The sequence below is a fragment of the Clinocottus analis genome, unplaced genomic scaffold, assembly GCF_023055335.1.
Source record: "Clinocottus analis isolate CAN_PGR_092001 unplaced genomic scaffold, fCliAna1.0.p SCAF_2, whole genome shotgun sequence".
Classification (NCBI taxonomy): Eukaryota; Metazoa; Chordata; class Actinopteri; order Perciformes; family Cottidae; genus Clinocottus; species Clinocottus analis.
Window position 1 is genome coordinate 6,829,988 of NW_027175931.1, and position 27,708 is coordinate 6,857,695.

At 42.8% G+C, this 27,708-nt stretch overlaps 2 protein-coding genes across 7 annotated transcripts; one reads left to right on the forward strand and one right to left on the reverse strand.

Annotated features, from left to right (window-relative positions):
* Nucleotides 1-17,585, reverse strand: serpini1 (serpin peptidase inhibitor, clade I (neuroserpin), member 1). 2 transcript variants are annotated; one of them, XM_068584802.1, is made up of 9 exons: nucleotides 17,429-17,585; nucleotides 6,693-6,990; nucleotides 5,598-5,828; nucleotides 5,084-5,278; nucleotides 2,778-2,982; nucleotides 2,071-2,168; nucleotides 792-878; nucleotides 551-640; nucleotides 1-451 (listed from the first exon to the last, which is right to left on the reverse strand). In XM_068584802.1, exons 2-9 carry the CDS (start codon nucleotides 6,967-6,969, stop codon nucleotides 375-377), a joined length of 1,260 nt encoding a protein of 419 aa, XP_068440903.1. In that variant the 5' UTR covers nucleotides 6,970-6,990; nucleotides 17,429-17,585; the 3' UTR covers nucleotides 1-374. The 2 variants fall into 2 exon arrangements, with proteins under 2 accessions (XP_068440903.1, XP_068440902.1); XM_068584801.1 differs by lacking the exon at nucleotides 17,429-17,585 and adding an exon at nucleotides 16,602-16,725.
* On the forward strand, nucleotides 17,189-26,981 carry pdcd10a (programmed cell death 10a). 5 transcript variants are annotated; one of them, XM_068584803.1, is made up of 9 exons: nucleotides 17,189-17,276; nucleotides 17,383-17,803; nucleotides 19,935-20,124; nucleotides 22,423-22,476; nucleotides 22,656-22,773; nucleotides 23,337-23,463; nucleotides 24,615-24,693; nucleotides 24,790-24,872; nucleotides 25,324-26,981. In XM_068584803.1, the coding sequence occupies exons 3-9, from the start codon at nucleotides 20,035-20,037 to the stop codon at nucleotides 25,403-25,405; spliced, it is 633 nt and encodes a 210-aa protein (XP_068440904.1). In that variant the 5' UTR covers nucleotides 17,189-17,276; nucleotides 17,383-17,803; nucleotides 19,935-20,034; the 3' UTR covers nucleotides 25,406-26,981. The 5 variants fall into 5 exon arrangements, with proteins under 5 accessions (XP_068440904.1, XP_068440907.1, XP_068440906.1 ...); XM_068584804.1 differs by having other exon boundaries at nucleotides 17,202-17,640; nucleotides 17,712-17,803; XM_068584806.1 differs by having other exon boundaries at nucleotides 17,201-17,651.
* Nucleotides 26,982-27,708: the final 727 nt, after the last annotated feature.

Sequence of the window (27,708 nt, forward strand, 5' to 3'; positions counted from 1 at the left end):
TGTGTGTGTGTGTGTGTGTGTGTGAGAGAGAGAGAAGGTGTGTGGGCGTAAGTGAGCATGAAGCTGCTGAACTTAAAGGGGTTGTGCGTGGATTACATATCATGTCTCCTCCTCCTGCTCCTGCTCCTCCTCCTCCCACACCCAGAGAATATGCACAACCTCCTTGTTCTGCATGTCTGTATCCAGGAGTTTAAAGCTTCCAGTATCAAAACACATCACATGTCGTATGTCATATTTCAATATATAATATATCGTATAATATTCAGTTTGTATATATTTTTCCCCCCCCAAGAGTATAAAACACAGCTGAAGGTGGCGATAGAGGATAGGTAGCGTTTATGACGTCAGGATCCTCGAGGGAGCTCACGTGGCGGTTACATGGAGTCAAAGTCATGGTCGTTGGGCTCGATGACCTCTGGGGTCATGACCCTGCCCATGAAGAGGATGGACCCTGAGGAAGAGGAAGGAACGGGGAGAAAGTCAGGCCGCGGCACACACACACACACACCGAACATCAGAGGCACGTTTACACGCACAGAGACGCACATACCTGTCCTTCGGTTTCTGATGACGAAGAAAAACGGATGATCGGCCATGACCTGTGGATACAGCACCAGAGTCCTGGTCAGAGCAATCATACCTGAGAGAGGGGGAGAGAGGGAGGGAGAGGAAGAGAGGGAGGGTAACAAACGACACAGTTATCTTCTGACAGATGGGGGCAGTGTTTTCGTGATCCTGATGTTGCCGTTGAGACCCATTCCTAAGTGAATGAACGAGATGATGTCGTCTACCTGACCCGACGGCTCCTTCTGCCCCCTCCTCTGTCACATCCAGGTACGCCTTCTGCACGGCCTTCCCAATGTACAGGTCCTTACCATCTGTTACATACACACAGATCATCACTTTAGAGTACGATCAGTCAGCGTGAGGTGAGGTGGGAAAATGGTGCGATGTGGGGAAATACACTCTCTTAGTGTCGGTGCAGTCCCGTTTGAAAAAAAAAAGAGTTGATTAAGAACGTTTTAAAATATGCTCTCTTATCTCTCTGCCTTCCAGATATTAAATCATGTCCTCTGAGTACATGTAATAGTACAAGATGTTCTGAAGTCCAGGATAGCTTGCAGATTGTATTTCACAATATAATTCTAACTCCACCTGACCAGTAAGAACAAGAGCGTTGTTCCAGTTGTTGGCTAGAGGGCGTTGAGCTTACCTTTATTATTTTAATTCATAGTGGTACGTCAGATGAAATATGTACGTCTCTCTGCCTCTGCAGCACGTATACGTCTGTCTCTCTCTCTCTCTCGATCTATTTTTAACAGGATGATGTGACAGCTCTGACCTGCCCACTCGGTGCCAGTTACCTTGGTTACCTGAGAAAGTACCTGAGGCAACTTCACTGCAGCCGAGAAGCAGAAATTGGATCAACTTGTCATGCTGAACCCTTCGAGGAGTTTATTTCTCCTTCCATTTGTGTCTCTACGTGTTTTATATAGTAATCTAGGGGTGTGTGTCACATATTCCATTGTGGCGGTACTGATCCTCCAGATCCAAATCTGTGTGTTTTCACAATAAAATACATGTCGCTTCAATAATAAACAAATGCCTCTTCAAGAATAAGAAACTGTGTATGAAGACAGTTTCAATGAAAGTAAAGAAAAAGAAAGCCTGAAGGCGTTATCGTTACACACACACACACACACACACACACGATGATCCACCCTGATGAGAGTCACCCAGAGGGAATGTGTTTTTGAAGAATCACTTCAGCTGGGTTTCAAATGTTTAAAGTCATCCTCAGTCTGAAAAGTTAAAAGTTCGCAAAGCGAGGGAGCTCCACCTCTCTTCAGAAAGAGCGTTGCCCTATCCTGATTGGTTAAGAGAGGAAACGTACCAAGCTGATCTCAATTCACAATTAGGAGCCAGTCCCCACCACAGGTGATCTCAATTAGCCCCTAATTAACACAGGGGGGTTGTCACACTCCGCTCAAATTTATTGAGAAATCACAAGTACACAGGTATGAAAGAAAGAAGGACTGCAGTGTGGCTTTCCAGACAGCGGAGCGTTACCTGTCATGGCCGAGAGATCAGCATCGTTGGTGAAGATGCTCTTTATTCCCAGCTCCTGCAGAGTGCTCCTCAGGTCGATCTTCTGCTCCACTTTGAACCTGAACAGAGGTTTAAAGAATCAGATTCAGATTAAGTAGGCAGAGATAAAGGCATTGTGTTCATTTTCTTGTATTTTGCCACAGTTAAATATTAAAAGGTGTCATCACATTGTATGCGTGACTGTCCGTCACTGGGTTTTAAAGGAAAATGTAACCGTCTAATGTAACCGTGTAATATGGTGGTTAATAAATATAATTTCTACATGCGTACAGGAATTTGTCAATTGTTAAATACACAATGTCTTCCTCACATATTTGCAGGGCAGGTGCATGTGAGTTTAATAGCCCCAAACAGTAACTCCATCTTAAATGTTTGTAGCATACCCTCGAATGAAACATCTGTTTTTAAGAACTTCCATTATACGTCCACATTAATAAAGCAATCAGAGTTCCAATGATGGAGGATGCAATTTAATAGGGGAAAAAAAAATAATACTACGACTGTTATTATGGCTCCTTCCTTGACTAAATTGAAAACAGCAATTACTGCAGGGACATTCTCTGTGCGCTTTGTATTCTGGGAAAAGTAACGTATCCACCACAACAAGATGTCATTATGTAAAGGTAATTGATGCACAGCAGCGAGTGTTTGAGTGCGTCGTCTCGCACCTGGGGAGGTAGACTTCCACCTTCTGCCGTTTGACATTGTTAGCCCACTCTTCCAGCAGCGGCGCTTTGATGACGGGCTCCAGGGAAGCCAGTGGTACCTCCTGCCGAGGCAGAACGATCATCATGGACATGTCCTCCCCCTCGTAGGGCATCTCCAACACCTGGTACACGCCGCCGGCTTCCTGGGAGCCGTCGCTGAACTCACCTGCCGGGGGAGGAAAACAGAGTTGAAAGGCACCACGGACCCTTGTGTTGGTGCCTCGTGCACTGGGTTTGTGAAGCTCGCTGAGGAGGAACATACAGCACATTGATCCCCTGTATTGATCACATGGCGTGTGGTCCTTTCTCTAAACACCACGGACATTTCAATTAAAAGGCTTTACTTACACTTGGTGTGAAAATGTATTACACATACTGTGTCGAAAGCAGAAAAGTGATCTTGTGTTTTCTTTGTGCAATGTCCTTTTCACACAAACATCCACTTAACTCTTTACAGGCAGGAAATAAAAAAACAAACAGCAAACCCATCTGAGATGTAAGGAAAGAAAACGCATTCTTGCATTTGCTGTATATACACACACACATACAAATACATGTGTCAACACAAGACAAGTGTGATTACGCACATGGGCATCTGTAAGTAGTGAGATCTTCACACAGATATGCTACAGAGGCTGAGAAAGTGATATCTTCGGTCTTGAGGCGGAATATTAGGAGACATGTCCCTAGTATTTAATGAGACAAAACCCATTGAAAAAAAAAATCCCATCAAGATAAGACAACAAACGCTCACTTGAATTATAGGCGAGACTTTCTTCATCAAGATGAGATAATCCTTCCACACTCAAAACAAGTCCAGCCAGATCTTAACTCTGAATATAAGCTTATCTCACTAATTTAGGTATTTACATTTGTGAGATGGAGATTGTAGAGCCATTAACATTGCCAGACTTCATATCAATTTTGGCACATTATTTTTCCTTTTGAAAGTGCTTTATAAAGAGAAAATTACAACAAAAAGGCTTATCCTCTGTCATCGTCCAATATGTAGCATTCTGTGAAGCGGCCGCTGATGCAGGGAGAGGCATCGTTGCAGCAGAGCGCGCGAGGGGTGTGGCTTCCCAAAACATTTGACTTAACCAACATGATGGAGCTTCAAAATGAGAATGCAAAATCAGACGTCTCCCCGAGGATCTGTCCTTGTTCTGCAACACGCACACGCGCGCACACAATCCTGGATGTGTGAGTACAACTGCGTGTGCACCCTGTGAACGTAGATGTGTGCAAGTGCAATCTCTCTACACACATACAGACTGCACCAAAATAACTCAAACGCGCCAACTTTAGCAGCAGTGCAGAGAGGAGCTGATGTAACCGTCGTTGGCAGCGCGTCAAACAAAAACAAAAAAAATGACTAGATGCAGAGAAGACAGACTGTAATCGTTCAGATGTAACAACATTATAGCCAACCTGCAGGACGCCAGTACACACAGTCTTACACCTCACAGTGCTGGCACAACTAAAATACACACAAGTCTGCCAAGTATAAAAGTGCTCCTGACTCAAAGCAGCCAGATTATGACTTTGATTACATATCCTTAAAAGTGCTTGAGAGGTAGACAACTTCAACAGGATTTTTAACCTGTTTTAAAAGACATTTAAATATGTATTTAGCCAAAATTGCAAATATTCCAGCATTAAAAATGTGAGGATGTTCTGCTTTTTTTTGTTGAGAAAACTGATTTAGTTAGTTGTAGCCTTATGTACAATCATACACTATGGTATTGTTTCAGTCCTTTGACCTGTTGAAAAAAAAAATCAGCACAACATTGGCCAAAGTTGAATTAAACGCAGATATAAATACAAATCCCCCATAACACGTGTGTGTAAAGGGGCAGAATACAAAATGAAACAGCGTCGTTCGTTCTACAGACTGGAGTAGATTGAGAAAATCCGTATGTATCACTACATAAATTGCCACAGACTGTCCCAGTACCGCCAATACTGTGTGACATTAACGAAATAGCTTCCAAAATGTTCGACTAAATCAAACAGATGTACCAGGAGGAGTTTGTGCCAGAGAAGATTTTAGCTGCAGAGCTCACTGAGCAGAAAAGATGAGTCTTTCCAGGGAATAACGCTCCCAATATGAATATTTCAGATCTAAGATTAACATTTTAAATAACCTCAGGAAGTGTGAGCTGAAATTCAAGGGCTTCAGGGAAAAAAAAAGCCACAATTGCAATACTAAAGACGGACACACACGCACACGCGCACACACACACGCACACAGAGCTCATCCCTACCATAGTAGAAGTCTCCCTGTTGGTACATCATGAGCGTCTGGACTTCGGAGCCGTCGTCTCTGCTGAAGGAGAAAGTTCTGGTGTTCTCTGGCCGGAACTGGTTTTTCCAGGAGCCTCTGAAGTAGACGGCGTTCACCAGGGTCAGGCGGGTCACGCTGCTGAAGTCCTCTGCTGACAGCAGCTCGCGGATCTTACCTGGGAGGAGGCGGGATATGCACCGATTTGTACATTTGTTCTGGGTCTATAATCGTTTTTATTTGCCCAAAGATGGGCCCCGCTGTGATGCGGCTCATAAAGTCTCACCCAAAAATAAAAGATAGAGATCTGTGCAACTGGCGGATGGAAATGTATTCACTCAATTTGTATTTTGTAGACAATGATGTGATCCAACAGGCTGTTTTGTAACTGTCACTTTACAGCAATGCAGGGATTGTAAGTGTTATTATGTGTCTGTGTTGGCCTCCTTTCCTTCTCTCCTTCCATCTGCATCTTTCCCTTTTATCCTCTAACTCACTCTCAGTGTGGTTTTCCACCCAGTTGTTGATCTGCTCGGCCACGGCTGCCGATTCGCTGAAGTCTACCGTTTCCACATCGGCCCGGAAGTACTTCCGCATCAGATGCAGAAACTCCGGGTTAAAGGTGGTGCCTTCCTGGAGGAAAAGGCTGTTGGCAAATCTGATTACGTAGTGGGTGTCATCTTCAGACAGCGGCGCTGTCAGGTTCTGGAGCAAAGAGAACTCCATGCCTGGAGAACAGAGGGGGGTACACATTCATAATGTAGCTGTATATAAAGAGTACAGAGTGCTGTGGAAAAAGAGCCATGCAGAGTTTGTGTTAAATAATGGGGCAGGGATGGAAACAAAAATCGAATTTCATGCATAGGAAATACAAATAAATGAGAAACAAAGCACAAGCTCCATTTTATATAAGAGCATAACTGTATGATTCATAAATATTTGATGCTTATATCTTGCTGCTAAGATCTGAAGTTCAAATGTCGGCACATATTGTGAACTTTGGAAACATCTGAACGCGCAGTACTTCTGTCAAAGTGGGAATTGAATCTTATTGGAATGCATTCATCATTTTAATGTATTTATTCACATTTCACAGAGTACAATTTTCATGTTGTTCACCTCAAGGAACTCATTTTCATTAAAACAACGTACACGTTTTTCAATATGTATCAAACCTTGGAAGTTAGGAATAGGCAGAACACAAATTAATTCCCTACACCTTTAAAGATGGAAATGAGAACAAGCTGTTGACTGCTCGGTCTTATACATTATTAACTGCTATCCTATCTGCCACTTGTTTTTATATTTCTGAAAATTAAAATTGTCTAGGATGCAACAGTGTCGATCAATGTGTGGTCATATTTTGTGTGTATGTTGAATGAGATACAATATACCATTGTATTATATGATATATATATCAAAAAAATATAAAACAATGGGTCAAGTGTATAAAACACTGGATCCCACATTTACCAAAAAGCAACATCCCCTCTTCACTTTCACATTTTTCCTCTAACTTCCTTGACCCGGCCCAGATCCTGATTCTGGTGAACCAAACCCTAACAGAACCCCAGCATATGAGCGAGTCTCACCTGGCAGCAGGTGGCTGAATCCCACAGTCTGTCGTATCTCCTCCAGTGAAGCCCCCCTGGCTCCCAGCTCCACCATCCCCAGGGCCACAGCCACGCTGAGCGGGGAGAAAATGATGTTCTCCTGATCCCCCGCCGCCTGCAGCCGGTGGTACAGTCTGACCGAGAACTCTGCTGTAGTGTCCTCCGGAATGTCCGCCGCCCGGCAACCGTAGCGCGGCAACAGGATGGCGAGGAGGAGGAGGAGGAGGAGCGGGGAGAAAACTTCCAGTATCAACATCGCAGCGCAGACCTCGGATATCTGAGTCAAGAGGGACGTACGGAGCGGAAGGAGTTGGATGGAAAGAACCAGATGAGGAATTGAATGTGATGATGGAGAGAAAGAAATGACTCAAAACGAGTGATTGGGGGAGAAGGGTGGGAAACAGATGAGGGTGGAGGGAAGACCAGATGAAAGAGAGAAAATGATGTGGGCAGAGACGGACGTGGGGAGAGAAGGATTGCAGAGAGGATAGAGATAGACACAGGAAACATGCAGAAAAGAGGCAGAGGGGAGGGGGGAGAGAGACAGAGAGACACGTAGAGAAGATTATTGTGTGAGGAAAAAAAAAGGAGATGAAGGACAAGAGGATTTTAGAAGGGAGGGAGACAAAGATGAAACAAAGATGTGGGGTGAGATGAGGGAGAGGGAGAGAGAGAGAGACAGGAAACATCTGTCAGTCAAACATTTTGCCAATTTAAATAGTGAGCTCCAAAGAGGAATGCATTTGTGAAAGAAAAAAAACCCATGACTAACAGTTTACTTGTTCGCCCAGGTGAGCTTACAAGTGCAGAGAGGACGAGACATTTGTCATAAAGGCAGTGCTAAATGCTGGAAAACTGCTATGATAGCGCTGAAAAAATGAAAGCGTTGGGTACAACGGGAGAGATTAGATAGAAAAAGAAAACCGCTACGGATTAAAAATGAATTTAGATGAAAGGGCAGTGGGTCAGGGAAGAGATAGAACCAAGGACGGAGGAAAGGACAAACAAGGGGGCGGGGGGGGGGGGGGGGGATAATGGGAAAAGCTGAAGCAGTTGTGCACAGAAATAACAGAAAGAGGTGGAGAGAAAGAGGCTGCGAGATAGTTTATTAACAACAAGGATGTGCGGTAACTACAAGTGTGTCACCATCGCTGCTCAGACTACATCTGCTAAATGAGCTCATACATATTTTATGGTCATTCTTATCATCAGGAGTTAAATAAGCTTCTTTCCATCAAAAAATTGCTCCCGCTCTTTGAATGCGAATGGACGAGTTCCCGTCGGTACAGAATGACTGATGAGGAAGCGGCCTTTACCTCCCTCCTTTCTTCCCTCCCTCCTTCCCTCCTTCCCCTCGTCTTTCCATGCGGCCGCACCTCACGGCCTTCTTCTTCTTCTTCTTCTTCCTGTCCCGCTCAACCGTACGTTATCTACCGTCACCAACTTCCTCCCACCATCCCGTTGCTCTACTTTCCTACCTTTTCAGTCTCTTTAACCATCCCTGTGCTGTACACACGTAACATGACAAGGGATGCACACACACACACACACACACACACACACACACACACTGCACCATCTCTCTGGTGCTGCTGTTGCCAGGCAACATTGTTTGCTGCTGCCCAAATGAAGAAAAAGTCAGCGTCAATAATATGTATAACTTAGCATAGAGAGAGAGAGGAGGGGTGGGGGTGGGGGGGGGGTGTGGGGTGGAGCGGGATGGAGGGAGGGGGGTGAGGGAGAAAGAGAAAGAGAGGAATGGTGGATGGCTAAGTGTGAAATAACACGTTTGTTGCGTTGTTTGTCTCTCTGCTGTGCTGTTGTCATTATACAGTTTGTATAAAGGATTCAATTGGGCCGGAATCTGCTGGCTGCTGCTGTATGTGCACGGGGGCAGGTGACCGTGGTCACAATGTACCAACAACAGTGTCAACAACAACAATGGGCCGCAGCCAGAGAATCAGTGACCCGTCCTGTCGTGTGTACTGTCCTTTCCGTCGCTGCGACAAACAGCGCGAAACGAAGCCAGTCCAATCTGAGCGCACGCAGTGACGTCAAATCCTTTCAAAAGGATCAGTCCGCTATATTTTTTCCTCATCCAAACCCCAAATTGTGTTGATCATAGTATTTTGTGTCCACCCTCCTGTTGTAAATACTCATGACTACTACGACTATGTGTGCACTTATTGTCTTACCTGTTTGAGTAATGTTTGCTAAAACTGCAGTTTTTGAACTATTTCAATATTGATTTGAGTATCATCTTTACAGATTTACATCTTCAAAAGCACCAGAGGGGGCTTTGGTTCTGTCAGCGTTGGTTCTGGTCCTCAGTGACGAGTTAACAATAACACAACTACACACTGTTTCTGTGTCCTTATCTTGAAAGCGACTGTCTACTGGCTTCGCTTTACAAAGACCTGCATGTAGGTCGTAGGATTTGAGGTTCTGCGCCTCATTCTCTTGCAACACACACACACACACACACACACACACACACACACACACACACACACACACACACACAGACACACACACGTCACTTCCTCTTCATGTCCTCCCAAACTGACAGTCAACATTTCATCTTGTTTGCTCTCCATCTATCAGCATTCTGACAAACTGCTTTGGACAAGAATGGCATCGACCAAACTGCCAGCTGGATTTGCATCCCCTCGAGTCAGCAAATGGAAATCCATTTCGGTTTACAGAGGGTTTTTTTTTTTCTGCGCGTGGAATGGAGTCACATGACACCTGTGGAGTTTTGTGGCATATCTAAAATGGTTGCCTCTGACATATTCAAAAAGATTAAGCTGGTTATCTTTACATCTTGGTGTCGAAACACTTCTAAAAATAGGTCCCCAACAAATCCACTATTTAATTAAGATTGCTTAAGTAACTGTTGCTGGAAAGTACAGTGCCCAGCTGATTTAGGTAACGATTACATATCAAAAACAAAAACAGCAGTTATGCATTTGTGAACTGTTAAAAGGTTACAGCTTCAGTCGGTTGAGATGGGCTCGGCCCTGAGAGCTGGAGACGGTGTGGGCGAGTCAAAAAGTGCTAAGAGGTGTAAAAAAAAAAAAAAAAAAGGATTAACATCCGTTGATAGAACTGTACGATATTTCCCTTGATCATATATTAAGATACAAGTCCCGTGGTCCCGCCACGTGGCAGACATTGGGCTTAACGTCGTGGGAACATCCGTGATGCATTAACGATGCACACAATTTAAAGTGACACACCGCTTGACAAACCTGGTGTTTGACAAGCAGTTGATCGACTGTTAGTGACTCACGTGTGTTCACCTGCTCTCACATGGCGCGCGTCACTGAAGACATGAGCGAGAGGGAGCGAGAGCGAGCGAGCGAGCGAGCGAGAGGCTGAGGGAGAGGAGGGGGAGGCTGGCACAGATGTAAATGGAGGTAATGTTCCTGACCTTCCGAGCTGTGGGAGCTGAACTTTTATGAGACGGACAGCCCTGCTTTCTGTAAGGAAAGACCCAGCCATGCAGGTGAGCCAGGGAAAGTAGCGCGGAGCGTCTGTGTGTGCGCAACTGCGCGTGCGTGTGTGCGAGTGTGCATGTGTGAGTGGATAATAACACCACGGGCAGTTGGCTATTACTTGTAACGGTGACACCATTCTGACCTTTTGAGTTGTGGCACGTCGTCTGCAAGAGGATCCCACCCTTTGGCGGTTTGGCCATTGAGGACTGTGAGCCCTATACTTTGGCTCCAATCTCCTCAGGTGGGGTTCCCAGCATGCCTCCCACGTAAGCGGGGAAACCCAACACCCGGCTATAAAACGCTCCCTCGTGACGAAAAGAACCGAATATGTCGGAAAATCTTTGACGGTTTAAGTTGCGAGAGTTTAATCCGGACAAGTTGATTCATTCCGTGCAATTAAACTCACTGGCCTTTAAAAATCAGCCTCTAATCTCCCCGTGTAATCCTAATTCTCAGACAGGATAGATCGGCGGTTGACATTTCCACAATTGAAATGTGACGTCAGCCAAACCCACAGCGTGTACGTTAATCCTGACTGCCATTTAAACCCAACACCTTGAGACGGCATGCTTCGGAGGCCAGGGGAATTATTTAACATGGACATCCTCATTCACGGTTCAAATACACAGATACACACACACACACACACACACACACACACGCCAAAGTACACACTTACACACACTCTCTTCCACGCCAAGGTTACCAAAGCAACTGCAAGTGATGGACATTTTTCGTTTTGCCAAGCTGACAGAGAGACTTTCTACCCTTTAAAGATATCTTCCTCCTTCCGTATAGGCAGATAAACTATCTTTCCCTTTACACACTCAGCATTTCCTGTCTAACCCCTCTCTTTGCAAGAACTCTTCACACCAGCTCCAGTTCTGTCACTCAGTTGCACTCTCTGACATTGTCTGGTACACACACACACACACACACTCTCTCTCTCTCTCTTTCCCCAGACACACATGCAGTACTCTGACTATACTCTGTAATTTTTCAAAAACAAGGCAAGCTCTTGCTCTATCTCTTCCGTCTGGACGGGATCACGATGCAGCTGCATCAAAGTCCCCAAACAGTATCTCCCCTTTTAACCCACGCCTCTGCTCCAGCTCAAATCTCTGCACACTGGTCCACGAAGGCTCCGAGTACACTTCCACGCTGCCAAAGCTCAAAGGCCTCTTGACAAAGTCTGTGAAAATGCCAGCATCCCATTTCATGAAGGCCAATCAATCTGGGAATCATCCGCAAAGAAAGACATCCGTGATCATCTCTGGATTGCTGCGATGGACTCTGTTAAAAATGGCAGAGTAATCTGGCACGATTTCACCATGAAGATGTCGAATTTATGAAAGGGCTTCGCGGTTCAGAGAGAATAGAGTCTTATTATCATTCATGAGTTTCAAGTTTTCCTCGGAGGCGCCGTAGCGGCCGTGTTCTACGTATTGTTCTGGTTTTGAACAGAGATGAATGTCAGAAGACTCATGAACACTCGTACTGAACATTATTAAACCTACATCATTAATCTGGAATCACACATGTCTCCGGATGTCTCACTTTTCCCCCAGTTGGATGAGACACCAGACTTGCACCTCTTTGCTCGCCCGCTGATGTAAAGACTCCCAAGGCGGGGCAGAAGATTTACACAGTGAAGCTGGAATAAAAACCCACCGCTAGAGTCTTTAACTCCATTGCAGTCGAGAAGAAAGGAAGCATTAAACCCCCGTGGCCGGCCGGGGACTTCCATTACCGAGTCCAATAAAGTGAATACAATTCATCAATCAAGTTGTCTGTTCTGCTCGCGCCCCTTATTTGCACCAACTGTAGCAACTGTATCTCATCTGGGGAAAGAAAAAAAAAGAGAATAGTGCAACAGTTTTGTCTGGAAGAACCCTGTTGTGTAGCAGTTATGGAAGAGACAATCTGTGACAGCACACATGCCCACACTGGTAGAATCTTAAAATCCTAAATAATGATCCGAATTTCAATTAAAACGTTCATTTATTTAAATGCAAATTGTCCTCATTAATGCTATTGACAAAAATAAAAAAACTGCCATTTTAAAAAGGTAAGTTCACAACCACTTCAACTGGATTTTGTCGCGGTTACAATGTTTTACAATTTTGCATGTTCATCATTCGACTTGAATTTAATTGAAAAGCATCTTTAAAAAGCAGTTTGCAACCGCTCGCCCCAAAGCAACAATTATCCCATATTCGCTAAGTTTCATGTCTTTTTTTGTATAATTCCTTATTTATATATGAATGATAAATATATAAAATGCAATGTGTCAGGGAATAAACTTCATTGAATTGCTTTTTTAACAAACTATGAATCTCAGAATAAAATGCAACAGCAGTTTTATGACCCCAGAAGCCTGAAGATCAAAACAACACTAAACTGGGACATCCACGCGTCTGCAGACTCTCGGTGATTGTAATTTTAAAACTGCAGACTGTCATTTTTTTAGTGTTACCGTGAAAGATAAAGTCTAATTTGGCCGTGTTGCATTAACACGACTCTAATTTAATCAATGATTCATTTTATGATTTACACTCGGGCTTTACGCAGCTGTCAACAGCGCAACTTTGACAATGGTGGAGGTGGCGCTTCAAGACTTCAAAGTTGAAGCTAAATAAGATGGCAACAGTCATCCATATAGACCAGCTACTGTAAATAATTCACATCACAGCTAAAATGAGTTCAGATTAGTTCAAATTAGCAGGTTCCAGGTATCATCTTATCAAGTAGACATTGTCTCTATGACAACTTTAGAGCCATTGACAGCATTTCATTTGTTCAGTGACCAATTCAATGATTTAAATTTCCTCACGCATAGGAAATGTGTTATTGATTACAATATATTCGGGAGTTAAGAAGGCAACGGGAGATCTGTGCCTTAATATACAAGTACACTGGTGGAAAGAGAAACCCTGATTGATTCAATTGCAAAGATTTCACAGTGGTTTTATAACACAGAGAGTGTGAGGACTGTCTCATTTCAATCACAACTATGGCCCAACGCGTTGGGTTTCTGATGCTTGCTGTGGCACCTGTGAAACTTACAGAAACGACCCATTAAACAAACAAACTCGACGCTCGCAGTTTACAGCCATCCGAGGCTCAGTAGCGCAGCTCACTCAGCCCCTTGTTAGAAAATGACATACCGTGCTATGGAACCAGCCTGAAGTCCCAGGATGCTCACTGCACACACCACAGAGGGCAAACAGAGGTTAACAACCCTTTATTAATCCCCGCTAACAAAGACACCCAGAGGGACAGAGAGACACACAGAGATAAAGAGGCATGAAGACAGTTTAATAGACTGAGAGCAAGAGGAGGAAAAAAAGGACGAGCAGAGAAAGACACCAACACAAAACAGTTAGACGTGTGTGTAGATTTGATTCAGAGCCGACGATATCTAACGACCCCCTGCATAGCACGGCAAGATGGTGGACTGGCTCTGCCAAGAGACACTCAACAGTGTCCCTTTGCTTTTCCTATATCAAAACACACACACACCTACACTTACACACACACACACACACACACACACACAAGACTGGAGGCTTTTAAAACTGGACTTAAGACCAGGGAGACACAGGAGTACAGGAAAGGTCACTGTCAACTAGTCCTGAGGGGGGAAACGCGTGTGTGTGTGTGTGTGTGTGTGTGTGTGTGTGTGTGTGTGTGTGTGTGTGTGTGTGTGTGTGTGTGTGTGTGTGTGTGTGTGTGTGTCAGAGGCTAGAAGGGGAGACATGCTGGGCAATTGATGCTGAAGAAGTGACAGCAGAAAGACGGCAGGGTGATGATGAGGGTGTTTGAATTGCCCACAAACTGATCGAGGATCATTTTGCCTCTCATCAGCGGGTGGAGGGTTAGCTCGCAAACAGGTGTGGAAATTGAGGAGGGATTGAGAGAGACAAGAGGGACAATTAGGAGAATAATTCAAATTGATTTGGTATTTGAGCCGGGGAGTTTGAGCGAGGGGGAAATGTGGGTATTACGACATCACTTCAACTGTTTCACTGTCCTCCTCAGAGAGATCTGTGTCCTGTCTGTCATCTTCTCCTCTTCTACACACTCAGCCCACTCCTCAGTGCCCAAATCAATTGGCGGGATTGATTCTAGGGTCTGTGTGTGTGTGTGTGTGTGTGTGTGTGTGTGTGTGTGTGTGTGTGTGTGTGTGTGTGTGTGTGTGTGTGTGCGCACATATGTGTAAAGTAAGAGGTTGAAAAACCTGCAATAAAATGAATAAATTCTTGGAAAGCGATTTGTTGAGGAATTAAATATCCACCATTTGCAAAAGAAACACATAAATTGAAAGTAATTATTTTGAGTGTTCAAAAGGTAATTCAGTATATTTTCTTGATTTTTCTATATTTCCCTCAAAATTTTAGAGGTCTCATTTCTGATGTTATGCATAGGTCCAATCTGTGTTTTTTTTTTTCTTCAATGTGGCTGTATTTAATTTGAGATAAGCACTCGCAGTTCGGTGCGTTCATTGAAATGAACACGTCGTTTCCATCCTTTGGATTTCTTCTCTTTGTAACTCACTGATATAACTCCTGGCCTCTTTCTCTTTGCATCTCTCTCTGCTCACGTCCTCCTATCTGGGCAGGTATGAACTAATCCCTTGTGTCTTTGCTGCAGCAGAATGTACGGGGGACAAACCGGCTGCCTGAGCGTGGACGTGCAGGTGGTGCGACTGCGTGTGTTTATTTTAAAAAGTCAAGGAAGAAGCAGAACAAATGCAGATGAAAAAAAAGAAGCTGAAATATTGTTAACCACCTTTCTTATGTTTTTGGATCATACATATGGCAAATGTTGTGAATATGAATTCCATTTCTGGATGGCAAATAAGCAAGTTTTCATGATCAATGCCCGCCTTTTGCTTTCCTGCATTTAATTACATATTAATTCAGAATGTGCCACAAATGTATTTCAAAGACAGGAAGATTAAATTAGATTATTTTTTTCTCACTTCAGCAAAAATCAGGTTTCATTCTCGTCGAAGATAATGTATCTATAGGCAACCACAGTATCTATTACACATGTCCTAATATATTCATAGCAGACTGTAACACACACACACACACACACACACACACACACACACACACACACACACACACACACACACACACACACACACACACACACACACCCTTGGAAGTGTTCAGACACAGTCAGTTGCTTCTCCCTTCCCTCATTTTGTTTCGCTAGGCTGATTTGAAAGACATTTAATTATTGAAATGCAATTAATGCAGCGCTCAGTGGGAATAGCCAGGAAACACACACACACACACACACACACACACACACACACACACACACACACACACACACACACACACACACACACACACACACACACTAACACCAGAGCAGGGCACTGGGAGGACACAGCAGGCTTTATAACAAGCAGAGATTTAGTGATTCAGCTGCATATGGAATTAATACATTGAGATTATGAATGAAAGGGATGCTGCTTTTCTGAATATGGAGCTGATATGGGGCTAAATGAGGATTAAGGAGGTCATTATCTTAGTTGCAGAGATAAAGAGATCATAGGTGGATTGAGAGAATGAGACATGAGAGGAAGCAACACTGAATTGTTTCAGCTATTATTGATGCCCCCGTCACCCCACATGGTATCACTATGAAATTAATATGATTTAACCAGGTGCAATACCATAACATACACAAGGTGCATTTTGTTTATCACAGATTTCTGAACCAGCTTAATCTGTCAGCTACGTATTCTTACCAAGAACACAAACATACACAGACCTGCATGAAGGAATAACAAGTGGTGTGTTTGGGTGTGTGTGTGCGTGTGTGTGTGGGGTGTGTGGGGTGCGGATAGAGAGAACCAGGCTACCACAATCTGCCTCGTTAATTCACACACATTCACTCACTGCACCGTTGCCTGCATTTGAAGGACAATACTGCAATGCCAGAGCTTGTTTTCAGTGAGAAAAACAGCAACAACTACTGAAACAAGCATTGCAATAAAAGACCACCGAGAAAAAATAAATTGAATTGGGTGGTGAACACACGGGCTTTAATCAATAGGCTTGAAGAAATATGTTTGGCTCCAATGTGCGTTTCCACTCGCCCCCTGATTAAAAGCCTACACATGTTGATTAAAGCATCATAATCCCTTTACACCATACCATAAAAACCCCTATTACACCAACACATTCCTACAGCTTTAAAAAAAAAATAACACAATGCCATGGACAAACTCAGAAATCTTTGTTTTTCCTAGCAAAAGCAGAGCAGTTAGGTTTTTTTTTGTTTTATCCTATAATGCCATTCAGATAAATCAGTGCAGGTTTTGTAACTGAACCAGTTGTAAGTTATTGCATAAAACAGCTCTTACCGATAAACGGTGTTAGGTATGACGGATAGATGGATGTGTGCGGTCTCTCTCTCTGCTGCTCTCCTCCAGCGCCGCAGCTCTCTGCTTGTTCATTTGCCGCAGACTCCGCCCCCACCCTCCACGCTGATTGGTCCAATACACGTCGAACAAAGAGTTTCGATGTGAAACGAAATGAGTCGCTTTTCGGCTTCCGTCTTTGTTTTAGTAAACGGTACCCTACGTTTATTTAACCGTTATCACATGTGTATAAACAGTTACGTCGCTATTAACTGCAAATTTGGGTTTAATTTATCACGTGTCACATATTTCTGATAATTTTAATAAACTGTGTACATGTTTTATTTCATATGTCTCAATGTATATGCCCTCCAGCTGTATATCAGCCTTGGATCTAGCCCTATACGACAGTTCACATAGTTTATTTTGTCATGCACAGATATGTCGGCTCGTAACGTACATTAAACTTAGATGGATAATCTTAAAACCCGTTGCAATTAAATAAAATTGTCTTGAGACTGTTTCGGAGTAATGCCATCGACAACAGTTGTCATCGATAGAGAACTATCTTGTCCTACGGCGCAACAGTTAGTTCGCGTTAACCTAAATGAGTTTGCTCTCTGTCAACTTTAAATACGTATTATATACACTCATATATTGTGTGCTTTCTATTTACAGGTAAGCGCTAAAAAATAAATTTGAAAAAAAAAATGCCCGTGCGGAGCTCTGTCAATGCCAGCGTCACAAATACGCCACCTGCCCTGTACCTCTTTGGGATTTGAAGTCTATTACGGTGACAACTGCGGTCGCGAAGCAGGAAGCAGACTTACCGAAAGAACTACAACCACAGCCGCTCCTGCGATACCGACGGGCGGCTCGCGACACCGCCCACCCCCGGCTCTTGTCTGCAGCTTTTGTCGGGCAGAAAACTTCCTGAATATGACACCAAAAAACACAACAAGAAGCGGCTGTTGCAGCGAACAACCGTACCACCCGGTCTGACGTTGTTTAACGACTCACAGTTCCGCCCTTTTATCAACAGGTACTTACGACGTGAGTTGATCACCTGCTCGAAACTGCTAATCTCATGTTAGCGATAAACACTATCTGTAGGTGTACTGCTCGCTTTACCACGACCACCAGACACCTCCTGGTCATTTGCACACCGCTTTGTTCCTCTTCATGAGGGAACAATCTTCCCACCGGTAAGTGAACCCTCTCCAGCACAGGCGATGTGTGTGTGTGTTTTTGTGTGTGTTTCTTTTCCAGTTTTGACAAACTTGTTGTGGTATGTGGCAGTAGTTGTGTTGCTGTAGCTGTGTAGCATCACCTCAATTGCCCCCTGCCCACACAAAGATGGTGTCATATTAACACAGGTGGGGGGGAAAAGGGTCTGTGTCAGTTTCAGGAATTAAGCAAGATAGTTCGGTTCAAAACTACCACCCCCAGCAAAAATGATGATGGTGCTGCACCTGTGAACGTCACAATGAGTTGTTGGTCCATGGTCCTATCAGTGTGGTCACTGTGTGTTGAAGGGGTCACGTTAGAGAGCTCTGTTCTGCTGGCTTTAAACACAGGTAGTGATGAGCAACATTGTGGTTGTGAATTTCATGCCTTCTAAAATTGTAATGTTTTCTTCACGTGTCTCCTAAATGTGTCTATGAGACGTTTGTCCTGACTGGCATCCAGCTTGCCATGGCACGTAAAGCAGAGCACAGGTGCAACTAATGAGATTAATTGATATTTCTGTTACACATAAGTGAGCTGGAATACCAGACAACTGCTAAGGCCCACCTATATATAAAATTATCATTTGTTACACCTGTGGCAGATGAGTTGAATGCAGATGCATGTGGGTCCTGTATATAGAGACACTGCCGTTACCCCTTCTTTATTGGCTTCACAGTTTACTCCATCTACGGGAGACATCTTGTGCTAAAACTGACCGTTACACATTCATTTAGGATTCATTGTGTTTTGGGAATTACCGATGATTGCGCTCATTAATTTAACACACCTATCACCTGTCGTCCCTTATTTAACATCTGTTCAAGAAGGACTATTTTGTTTGCGTCTCCAAAGGCCAAATAATATTTCTCCTTTTATTCAGTTTTTTGGAATAACTTTTTTTTTTAAGGTAAAAGTATTTGTATTTATTTATTTGTATTTATTATGTTCATGTCAAAGTTACACATGTAGTTGGATGTAAACTAGCTTCCACAAAACTTGTGGATGGCGGTAACAAGAGACCCATTTAATTGTTGGTGCCCCTCAGTCTAAGCGAGTGTTAAACACTGCAGACCACTTATTGGTCAGAGTGAACCATCACTAGCACAAAGCTGCTGTTTTTAAATGGTCTAATACCATCATTACCAGCCACAATATTTTAATTAACTCACTTAGTTAGCCGCAGTTAAAATAAAATGAAAGTCAGCTCAGAAATTACAATTCCTACTATTGATGAGTGTGTAATAGTGGGTATCAACAAGGGGGGCAAATAAAGCATCTATTACACTTAAGAGCCCTCTTAGTTGCAGTTAGAAAGGATTATAAAGTCACTGTCAGGTTCTCACATGGTGACTCACTGGATTCATAAGAGACGAGGTCACACACACATGAAGACAGACATAATAAAGTGTGTCCCTGTCAATAGGTGCTGAAATGATGTCCTACGATGAGTAGGATGAAGACTGGCGTCACGCTAGATCCCGTGATAGTGTGATACATTAAACAAAGGCGGCGGAAGAACTGGTCCTGGAGGTGTCATGGTAGAGACAGAGCACCAGCCAATAAAGGAAGGCATCACAGACATGTTCCCTTTTATTTTCACCGTCGAAAAGAAAAGCCCTGAACATGTTGGCCAAGGTCTATATTTATCACAGTGATATTTCTCTTGCAGCAATAATACTGGAGAGGGTGTTCCTTATTGAGGTATGACTCATGGCAGTTTTGTCACCATTGGACCCAGTGGAACAGTGAAGCACACACACCTCTCAGTAATGTGGCGGTTATGTGACTGAAAGTCTTTCTGGAAAGTGGCAGATAGATCATAAGGCAATAATGGGTGAATAATAAAGCTGCTGCATTGCTGGAAATAATATAATGTGTTTTATTAGTTTATTCCATCTTCTGACTAACCTTTCTGTCCTCTTTTTTTCCAATGCAAGAAGATTTAAACACACTTAATTAAAGTGGTTAAATTGATTCCTGATTGTAAATTGTAACCATGACGTAACGTTTACCTTCCTTTTTAATTCCTTGCTCTTGTGATTTCTCTCCACCATCATCCATCTCTCTTCTCTTCTTCACCCGTCCTGCCTCCTTCTTCTTCTTCAGGTCCTCATCTGCTCCCATTCTGTCTGTCTGAGTGATTGAATGAGGTGAAACTGGCATCGGTGGACAAGCGCGCAGACAAAGAGTCATTGATTGGTCAAGGATGACCATGGAGGACATGAAGAATGAAGCCGACGCCGCCGCAATAGTCTCCATGGCTCTCTACACTGTGATGTATCCCGTCTTCAACCAGGTAAGGACTGCAGAGCTTCCTTTCAAGTGACAAAGAAAAGAAATGTGGATACGTGTTAAATATTCAGGTCAAGTAGACGAGGTCTTAATGCGTGTCTCATGAAATTGCTGGTGCAGGTTTTTACTGTTCATTTAATTCTGTGTAAGGTTCAAAAGTTCATGATGTGGACATTTTTAGTTTTGATGAAAATATCTCAACAACTATGGAATGGATTGCAGTGAAATTGTTTGAGCAGATTCTCGTGTTCACCAAAGGATGAAATGTACGAACATTGCTCACAGACTTTTATCCAGCGCCATAGTAGGATCCAAATGTCATTGTAGGCAATAGTTATGTTTCCATATGACAAAATACCTGCCAGACTGACATTCCTCAGCTCCAGCTGTTGTTTTCACTTCTCTGGCTGAGCATTCTAGAAACTGTACAAATATTAACGATTTTAAATTCCATCAAATACACAGATGTTTAAATGACGCACGAGTGTGAAGATGTGCAAGTGCTGCATTAAAAGACAGAAAAACAATGGGCTTACTTTGACCTAAAAACAGAATAATTTGTCCAACAAATTACTTCCCTGATTTTTACTGAAAAAACTAATTAAAACCTTAATTTATGCTCTTTGTGCACATGCCAACAAACATCACACATTCTTAAAGCATAGGACCATTTCATATTGTACCACAGAGGATAGGAGTGCTGTGTGTGAAAGCTTTTATTCAGATCTTGTGGAACCATCGGGGGTATGCCCTCGTTCTCAGTGGTGTTGAGAGAACAATTAAAACTGAATAAATAAACACCAGGGAATGAGAAATACACATCCAGACGACAACAGCACACAGATTCATTGAAGTGCCGAGTTTGTTTTCATGGTTTTTGATTGGCCTGTATGTGTGCAATTGTGTTACATCTTTAAAATGTTCCAAGTGTGTGCAGCATGACACACTAAAAAAACAAACCTTCTAACTTTTGCTTTGAAAAGTTGTTTTCTGGGCTCTGGTGGCCGATGGGTTTGTGATGCTGACCGTGCAGTCCTAGCACTGCTCCCCGTTCTTTCATTTCTTGTCTGGCCACACTCCAACAAACACATGAAATCCCCAAAACAAGTTTAAACTGCACTAAACTACAGCCTGAGGCCTCGTGTCGGCTCATCTCACATCTGATCGCTGCAGTTCGTCCTTTGTGTTTTTAACATTATTTCATGTTGTTTTTAGTTGTTGTAGCTTGATATAAAATTGAGTATTAAAAGACATTTTATTTTCAACTCACACACACACACACACACACACACACACACACACACACACACACACACACACACACACACACACACACACACACACACACACATAACACACATACATAATGTGCAAATTGACAAACATGCATTATATTTTTGATGAAGTGAGGATTTCTGTAATACCATAATATTAGCTCAGAGCAATGGAATAGACTTCAATTCTAAGCCGTTATTGTTTCCAGAGTGACAGACGTGTTTGTCAGCGTCTATCGGCTTACACACCAGACCAACATGATATGTAGCAGCCAGAGAGCGCGCGCACACACACACACACACACACACACACACACACACACACACACACACACACACACACACACACACACACACACACACACACACAGACGCGCACACACGCGCACGCATGTGTTTTTATTAGAGAGCAGGTGATATGAGGCTTTGTAATTTGTAAAGACATTTCATTATTTCGGGCTGTATAATTTATAATTCTGTGGCTTTGAGGGGAGATCAGGTAGTTTGAGGTTCAAAGCAAATCAGTTTGACAGTAATTGCCAGGGATTCTTTTATTCTCTCTTTTATGTTGTTCTTTTATCATATTCTCAAGTCGATATTTCTTCGTTCCTTTTTCTATAATTCCCCCTCGGTTCAGTGCTGGGTAGTTCCAAAAAAGGTTTGTGGAAAATGTCCTTATTTCCCGTGTCCTTGAAAGTTTGGCGATTGCGCGAGTCTCAAAAGGTCGTATACAGTGTGCAAATTGACAAACAGAACTCATAGTTTGAAGTAGTGACAAGCTCTGTGATAGTACAATATCAGCTGAGAGGGACGGAATAGACTCCAATTCTACAGATGGATGGACTGAGACGCAGCTTTTCACAGTACAATAACATAGTGTTCTCCTTGGATATTGCAGGATTCCCGGCTTGTATGCGCTTTCTACAGGATTACATTTTAGGACAGAAGAAAGGCCATGATAAGAGGGAAGCTCTGTGTGTGTGTGAGCTATGGCTTATGTTTGTGTGTTTGTGCATTGCATCTTGCAGTTGGAGAAAGTGAACTTATCTGCAGCACAGACCTTGAGAGCAGCCATAATAAAGGTACAAAAAAAGAGTTTTCTCATAATTGTGGGTTTTGTGTAAACTCCCATCTTTGTTGTTATAACTGAGCTCATAATTATCATAAATCATAAACATCAACTGTCGATTTGTGGAGTTGATACATTCAATGCCGCAGATATGACGAAGGCTGACTGTGACGACTGTTTGTGTGTTTCAAGGCCGAGAAGGAGAACCCCGGTCTGACCCAGGACATTGTTATGAAAATACTGGAGAAGAAGAACTTAAAAATTGACTACAATGAGTCTCTGCTTCGCATGGCTGCAGACGACGTGAAAGGTAGGAAGCTGGGTGAAGAGCGCACGCAGAGAGGAGGAGGAGGAGGAGGTGCTGCAAGAGCACCGGCATGAGTTCCACAGCAGGTCAATAATTATGAAGGCATATTAAACTGGCCAACACCAACTTTCTGCCAGGACACGATCACCGACTTGGCTCCACTTGGGTTTCTGTTGAGCCCCGACTCATCGTCCATTCAACCAATTATCCAGCAGGGGGAGCTGTTTCTCCACAAATCAACTGCATGTTCTTGAGCTTCCCTTCGTTGTGTCTGTAATTGAATTCCTTGTGCGGCGTACAGTGATTGATGCTAGTAATGAATACACACACTTTAGATGAATTTTAAATGTACCTCCTGTATGGTACCACGTTTTTGCCTCAATATTGCCTACAGCTCGAAACGCCTTCACTTTAATGCATGTGCACACATTCACACTTGATCCTGTATTTATCTTGTACATTTGCAGTGTCGACCAGCGTTATTAATTGCTTAATTTCAGTGTCTCCTGAAGCTGCTGAGTGAGTTTGTGATGGGTATTTTTTTCTTTCCCTCCTGATGTTTTCAGAGTTCATGATTGACAGGCGAGAGCCAGAGTTCCAAGAGCTGAACGAGAGAGCCCGAGCTTTGAAACACATCCTCAGCAACATACCAGATGAGATCAATGACAGAGTAGGCTTCCTACAGAGTATCAAGTAAGCCAGAATTGTGTGTGTCTGTTTGTGTTTGTGTGTGCCCGTGTGCGCACCTGCACAATAACATACAACCAGTTTTAATTACATATGAAAGTTTCACACTTAACATTACAATGTGATTAAAATCTTTTTTGTTCATTGTTAATTGCTTGGTGCCAAGACCAAAGATTTGATACATTGCGTGTGTTGAACACCGTCATTGCATAAAAGCCCAACTATTTTATTTTTCTGAGGAACATTTTGGACAAGGCACAACTGAATCTGAAATCAAAAAGAAGACATGAGTGGGTGCAAATAGATGCAAATTCACTCTCTGCAGCAAAATGGGACAGAGACAAGTTGGAAATCTTTCTGGAGTTCCTTGAAGACTTTTGAGATCAGTCAGAGTCCAAACAATCATCAGTCACATGCACACTCCATGGTCTTGGCGTCAGCGCATGCGTAGAGCTACCGAATGCACATTTAGTCGTTGTTTAACATGCGAATAAACACTCCATGAAAGCACATGTTCATTTGCAACCTCGGGAACAGCTGCGCTTCGAAATAATGTCAACTTAAAGGTGTCATCACATGACTCAAATTTGTAAAAGAAATCAAATCGTTGATCTTAATATTTGACATTTGGACCAAATATTAAGATAAACGATTTGATTTTTGGTTCAATGATCAATGATTTGGTTGCATGTTATAGATTAGTAAAAAGTCTAAACTGTAAGGTCCCTGCAAGTTGTTATATTTCGTTGTTCACTGCAATATATAAGCATAAGCACGCACACACACACACAGACACAGACCAAAGAGGAAAATGGAAAGACGTTTCATTTTCCTGGCCCACTTTGCCATTATTTTTGATCGAATTCAATACTCTTAGTGAGTCACCGCTTAAGTTACTTACTCAGCGGAGGGCTTAGAAATGAAGTCAATTCAAAAGGAATGCTGAAAAAGGAAAGTTATGGAACGGCAGATTCTTGAGTGCATACTAGGAGAAAAAGTTGAAGGTGAAAGCCTGCTCGTGAGAAAGTAGAAGAAAGGGAGACGTCGTGCAGGATCAAGGAACTGTGGTTATCAGGGTATCGCTGCCTCACAAAAATAGACAGATTTTTGAGATATTGTTTTTCATGCACTTATTTGTGTGTGCGTGTCATCCTCAGAGACATCGCCAGTGCCATCAAGGAGCTGCTCGACACAGTTAATACGGTCTTCAGGAAGTACCAGCATCAGAACAGACGGGTAAGTAGATACATGAAGAAGAAAAAAATGCATTCGCACAAATGTAGTATCTGTGAAATAAATGGAGCTGAACGGCTGTCTGTACTTATTGGTTAGGCACTGGAACAGCAGAAGAAAGAGTTTGTGAAATACTCCAAGAGTTTCAGTGTCACTCTCAAAACCTACTTCAGAGACGGAAAGTATGACACTGTTTCTAGTTTATTCTCAGTTTTAGGAGGGTTTTTTCTGTCTGGTTTTTCTTCCTTTACTGTCCTCTCACTCACTCATTTTCTTTTTCACATACACACACACACACACACACACAGCTACAAACACATTAAGTAGCTGTACACACCAGCACACACGCATTACATTCACTCACACACACACACACGCACGCACTCTGTCACCATCATGTAAATGGTTGTCGTTTGATCACAGCCCCGCTTCCATCAAGTCCACCATTGCTGAATAATTCCCTTGACCCATTTCCTGTGGATTCATGCTGGCTTGTATTCTCTGAAGCTTGACATTCTCCATTCCATCCCGATCAAAGTGTTTCTTGGATCAATCTTAATATTGTTGCTGTGGTTTCTTTGCTGTGTGATTTGACTTTGTGTGTCCTTGTGTCTCTGTCACGGTTGTTTCCAGAGTGATAAACGTGTTTGTCAGCGCCAACCGGCTCACCCACCAGACCAACTTGATACTGCAGGCCTTCAAGACGGGGGCGTAGCAGCCCGAGAGGACGGACACACACACACACACACACACACACACACACACACACACACACACACACAGACACACACGAGCGCTCGCACAGACATTTGTATTAGAGAGCAGGTGATATGAGGCTTTGTAATTTGTAAAGACATTTTATTATTTTGGGCTGTATAATTTATAATTCTGTGGCTTTGAGGGGAGATCAGGTAGTTTGAGGTTCAAAGCAAATCAGTTTGACGGTAATTGCCAGGGATATTTTTTTATTCTCTCTTTTTATGTTGTTCTTTTATCAGATCCTCAAGTCGATATTTCTCGGTTCCGTTATATATTTCCCGCTCAGTTGAGAGCTGTGTGGTTCTGAAGAAGTTCAGGAAAATGTGATTATTTCCTATCTCCTTTAGAGTTAGATGATTGGACGTCTTAAAAAGGAAGAAAAGAGTGGTATTCAGTTTCCAAACATCTTTCCTCATTTATTAGTGTAAATCATAATCTTGATCTATATGGTGGTATTGTGTTCATGGTGAACGATGTCCTTCCTCTACGAGCTTCCTCCATGTATGAGTTTCATCTGGAAAAACTGTTTGATATTTTCTTGGTTATTCCTTGGTTATTCTTTTCACTTTAGTTTCAGAAATATCTGTCAAGTCTTCACATTTATTGTCTACTGGACCACATGTGTGTGTTTTTTTTTAAAGATTGAAAAATATTTTAAAGATAGATCTTCAGATAATGACCAAATGTAGTTGGAAGAACTAAACTATGTACTGGGGATGTGTGTATGTACCCTGTCAGTTATGTTTGCTGCATGTCAGCTGATTCCAACCTTTTTTTTTTCTTTTTGGGACCCCTTTTAAAAATGTTTCTTGTGACACGAGGTGAGCAGTTCAATCACGTTGATTGTTCCTCCTTCAGTTTAATTTACAAGATTTTTAAAGAACTGAATCAAAAAGTAGATTTAGCTAAATGTGTTTTTGTGAATTTCCTTTCTGAAATCTTCTTGAAACAAACGGCTGTGTTGCTGCTGAAATTGTCTTTCATTCATTTTGTAAATGTGACATGCACATGGCATGCATGAAACTGACACGTTTGATAAGAGATTTTTAGTTTTTCAGCAATCCACCAGCATCTGTTCAATGTCAGTCACTGAGCAACTCCTTTGTTTTGTACCAAGATCTCATGAAGGGAAGTGCGAGGAGACGACTGTAATTTGGGGCTCTTACCGAGCGCTCAGTAGAGTCCAAACGCAGAAGTAGTTGAAAGTCCTTTCAGCAGAAGTAGACCGTGTTCAGGAAAGGAAGAAGTTACATAATTTAATAATAATTCTCTGACTGACGAGGTGTAACACTTAAACTGGGAATTACTTGCAACTGAAACAAACTCCCAATCCTAAATTGATGGTTCGTCATTTTTTTTTCTTCATTTAAATCATTTTCTATTGACTTTGTTAAAACACATGTAATCGACAATGAATGTATCATTTCTGTTCCCGTCTGTCTTTCTGACTCTTTTGTCACGACCACAGCAGAAATTACTTTAACCAAATGTAAATAAAAATGTCTCAAGAACTCTTAAACAAGAGTCACAAAGAGTGTGTTGGAAAAGCATTTTTTTCTTCGTTTTTCTGCCATTTGAGGAAGACTTTAGAAAGTGGGTCTCTCTTGAGATTTGCATTGTTGTATGAAAGTGCTTCATTTCCGCTCAGTTGCCCTCGCGTCCTCTTTCCTCGCATGCACCTCTTTCCTCCCGGTACTAATAGCCGCACCATTTTTTTTTTCCTCCCCATTCCGGCAACTTCATTCTTCTCCCTGTATAATAGTGGATTTTCCATGGTGGATTTGTGGAGAGCTATTTTGGGCTCTGTACTGGCTCTTACATGCACCACTGTAATCCAATTGTGATAGTGTTAATTTTTTAAAGCTTTATTATTGAAATTGCTGAGACCTAATTTTCTCATCCTGTCACCGTTGACGGCCGCTGTAATCAGCTAATTCAAGTTATTCCAGGCCATTAAGTCACTCACGGGGCTCGGCCGTGGTCACTGAAGCAGCAGAGAGAGAGAGAGAGAGAACGATGCTATCTGGGCTGGACGTATAGCTTTAGTGTGCGTTCATGCCTGCAGTCTTACAGGCAATCTATTTGCCTCACTTTTGGGAGACTTTCCTCCCCCTCTTTTGGTGTGTGTGTGTGTGTGTGTGTGTGTGTGTGTGTCTGTACAGCTAAGACTGACCAACAGGAAGTCCTCTCAAAGGCATTTGAATGGCACTACAAAGCTTAGGTGGTGTGCGGTTTATTTTTCTAGGTCCTGGTTCAAGT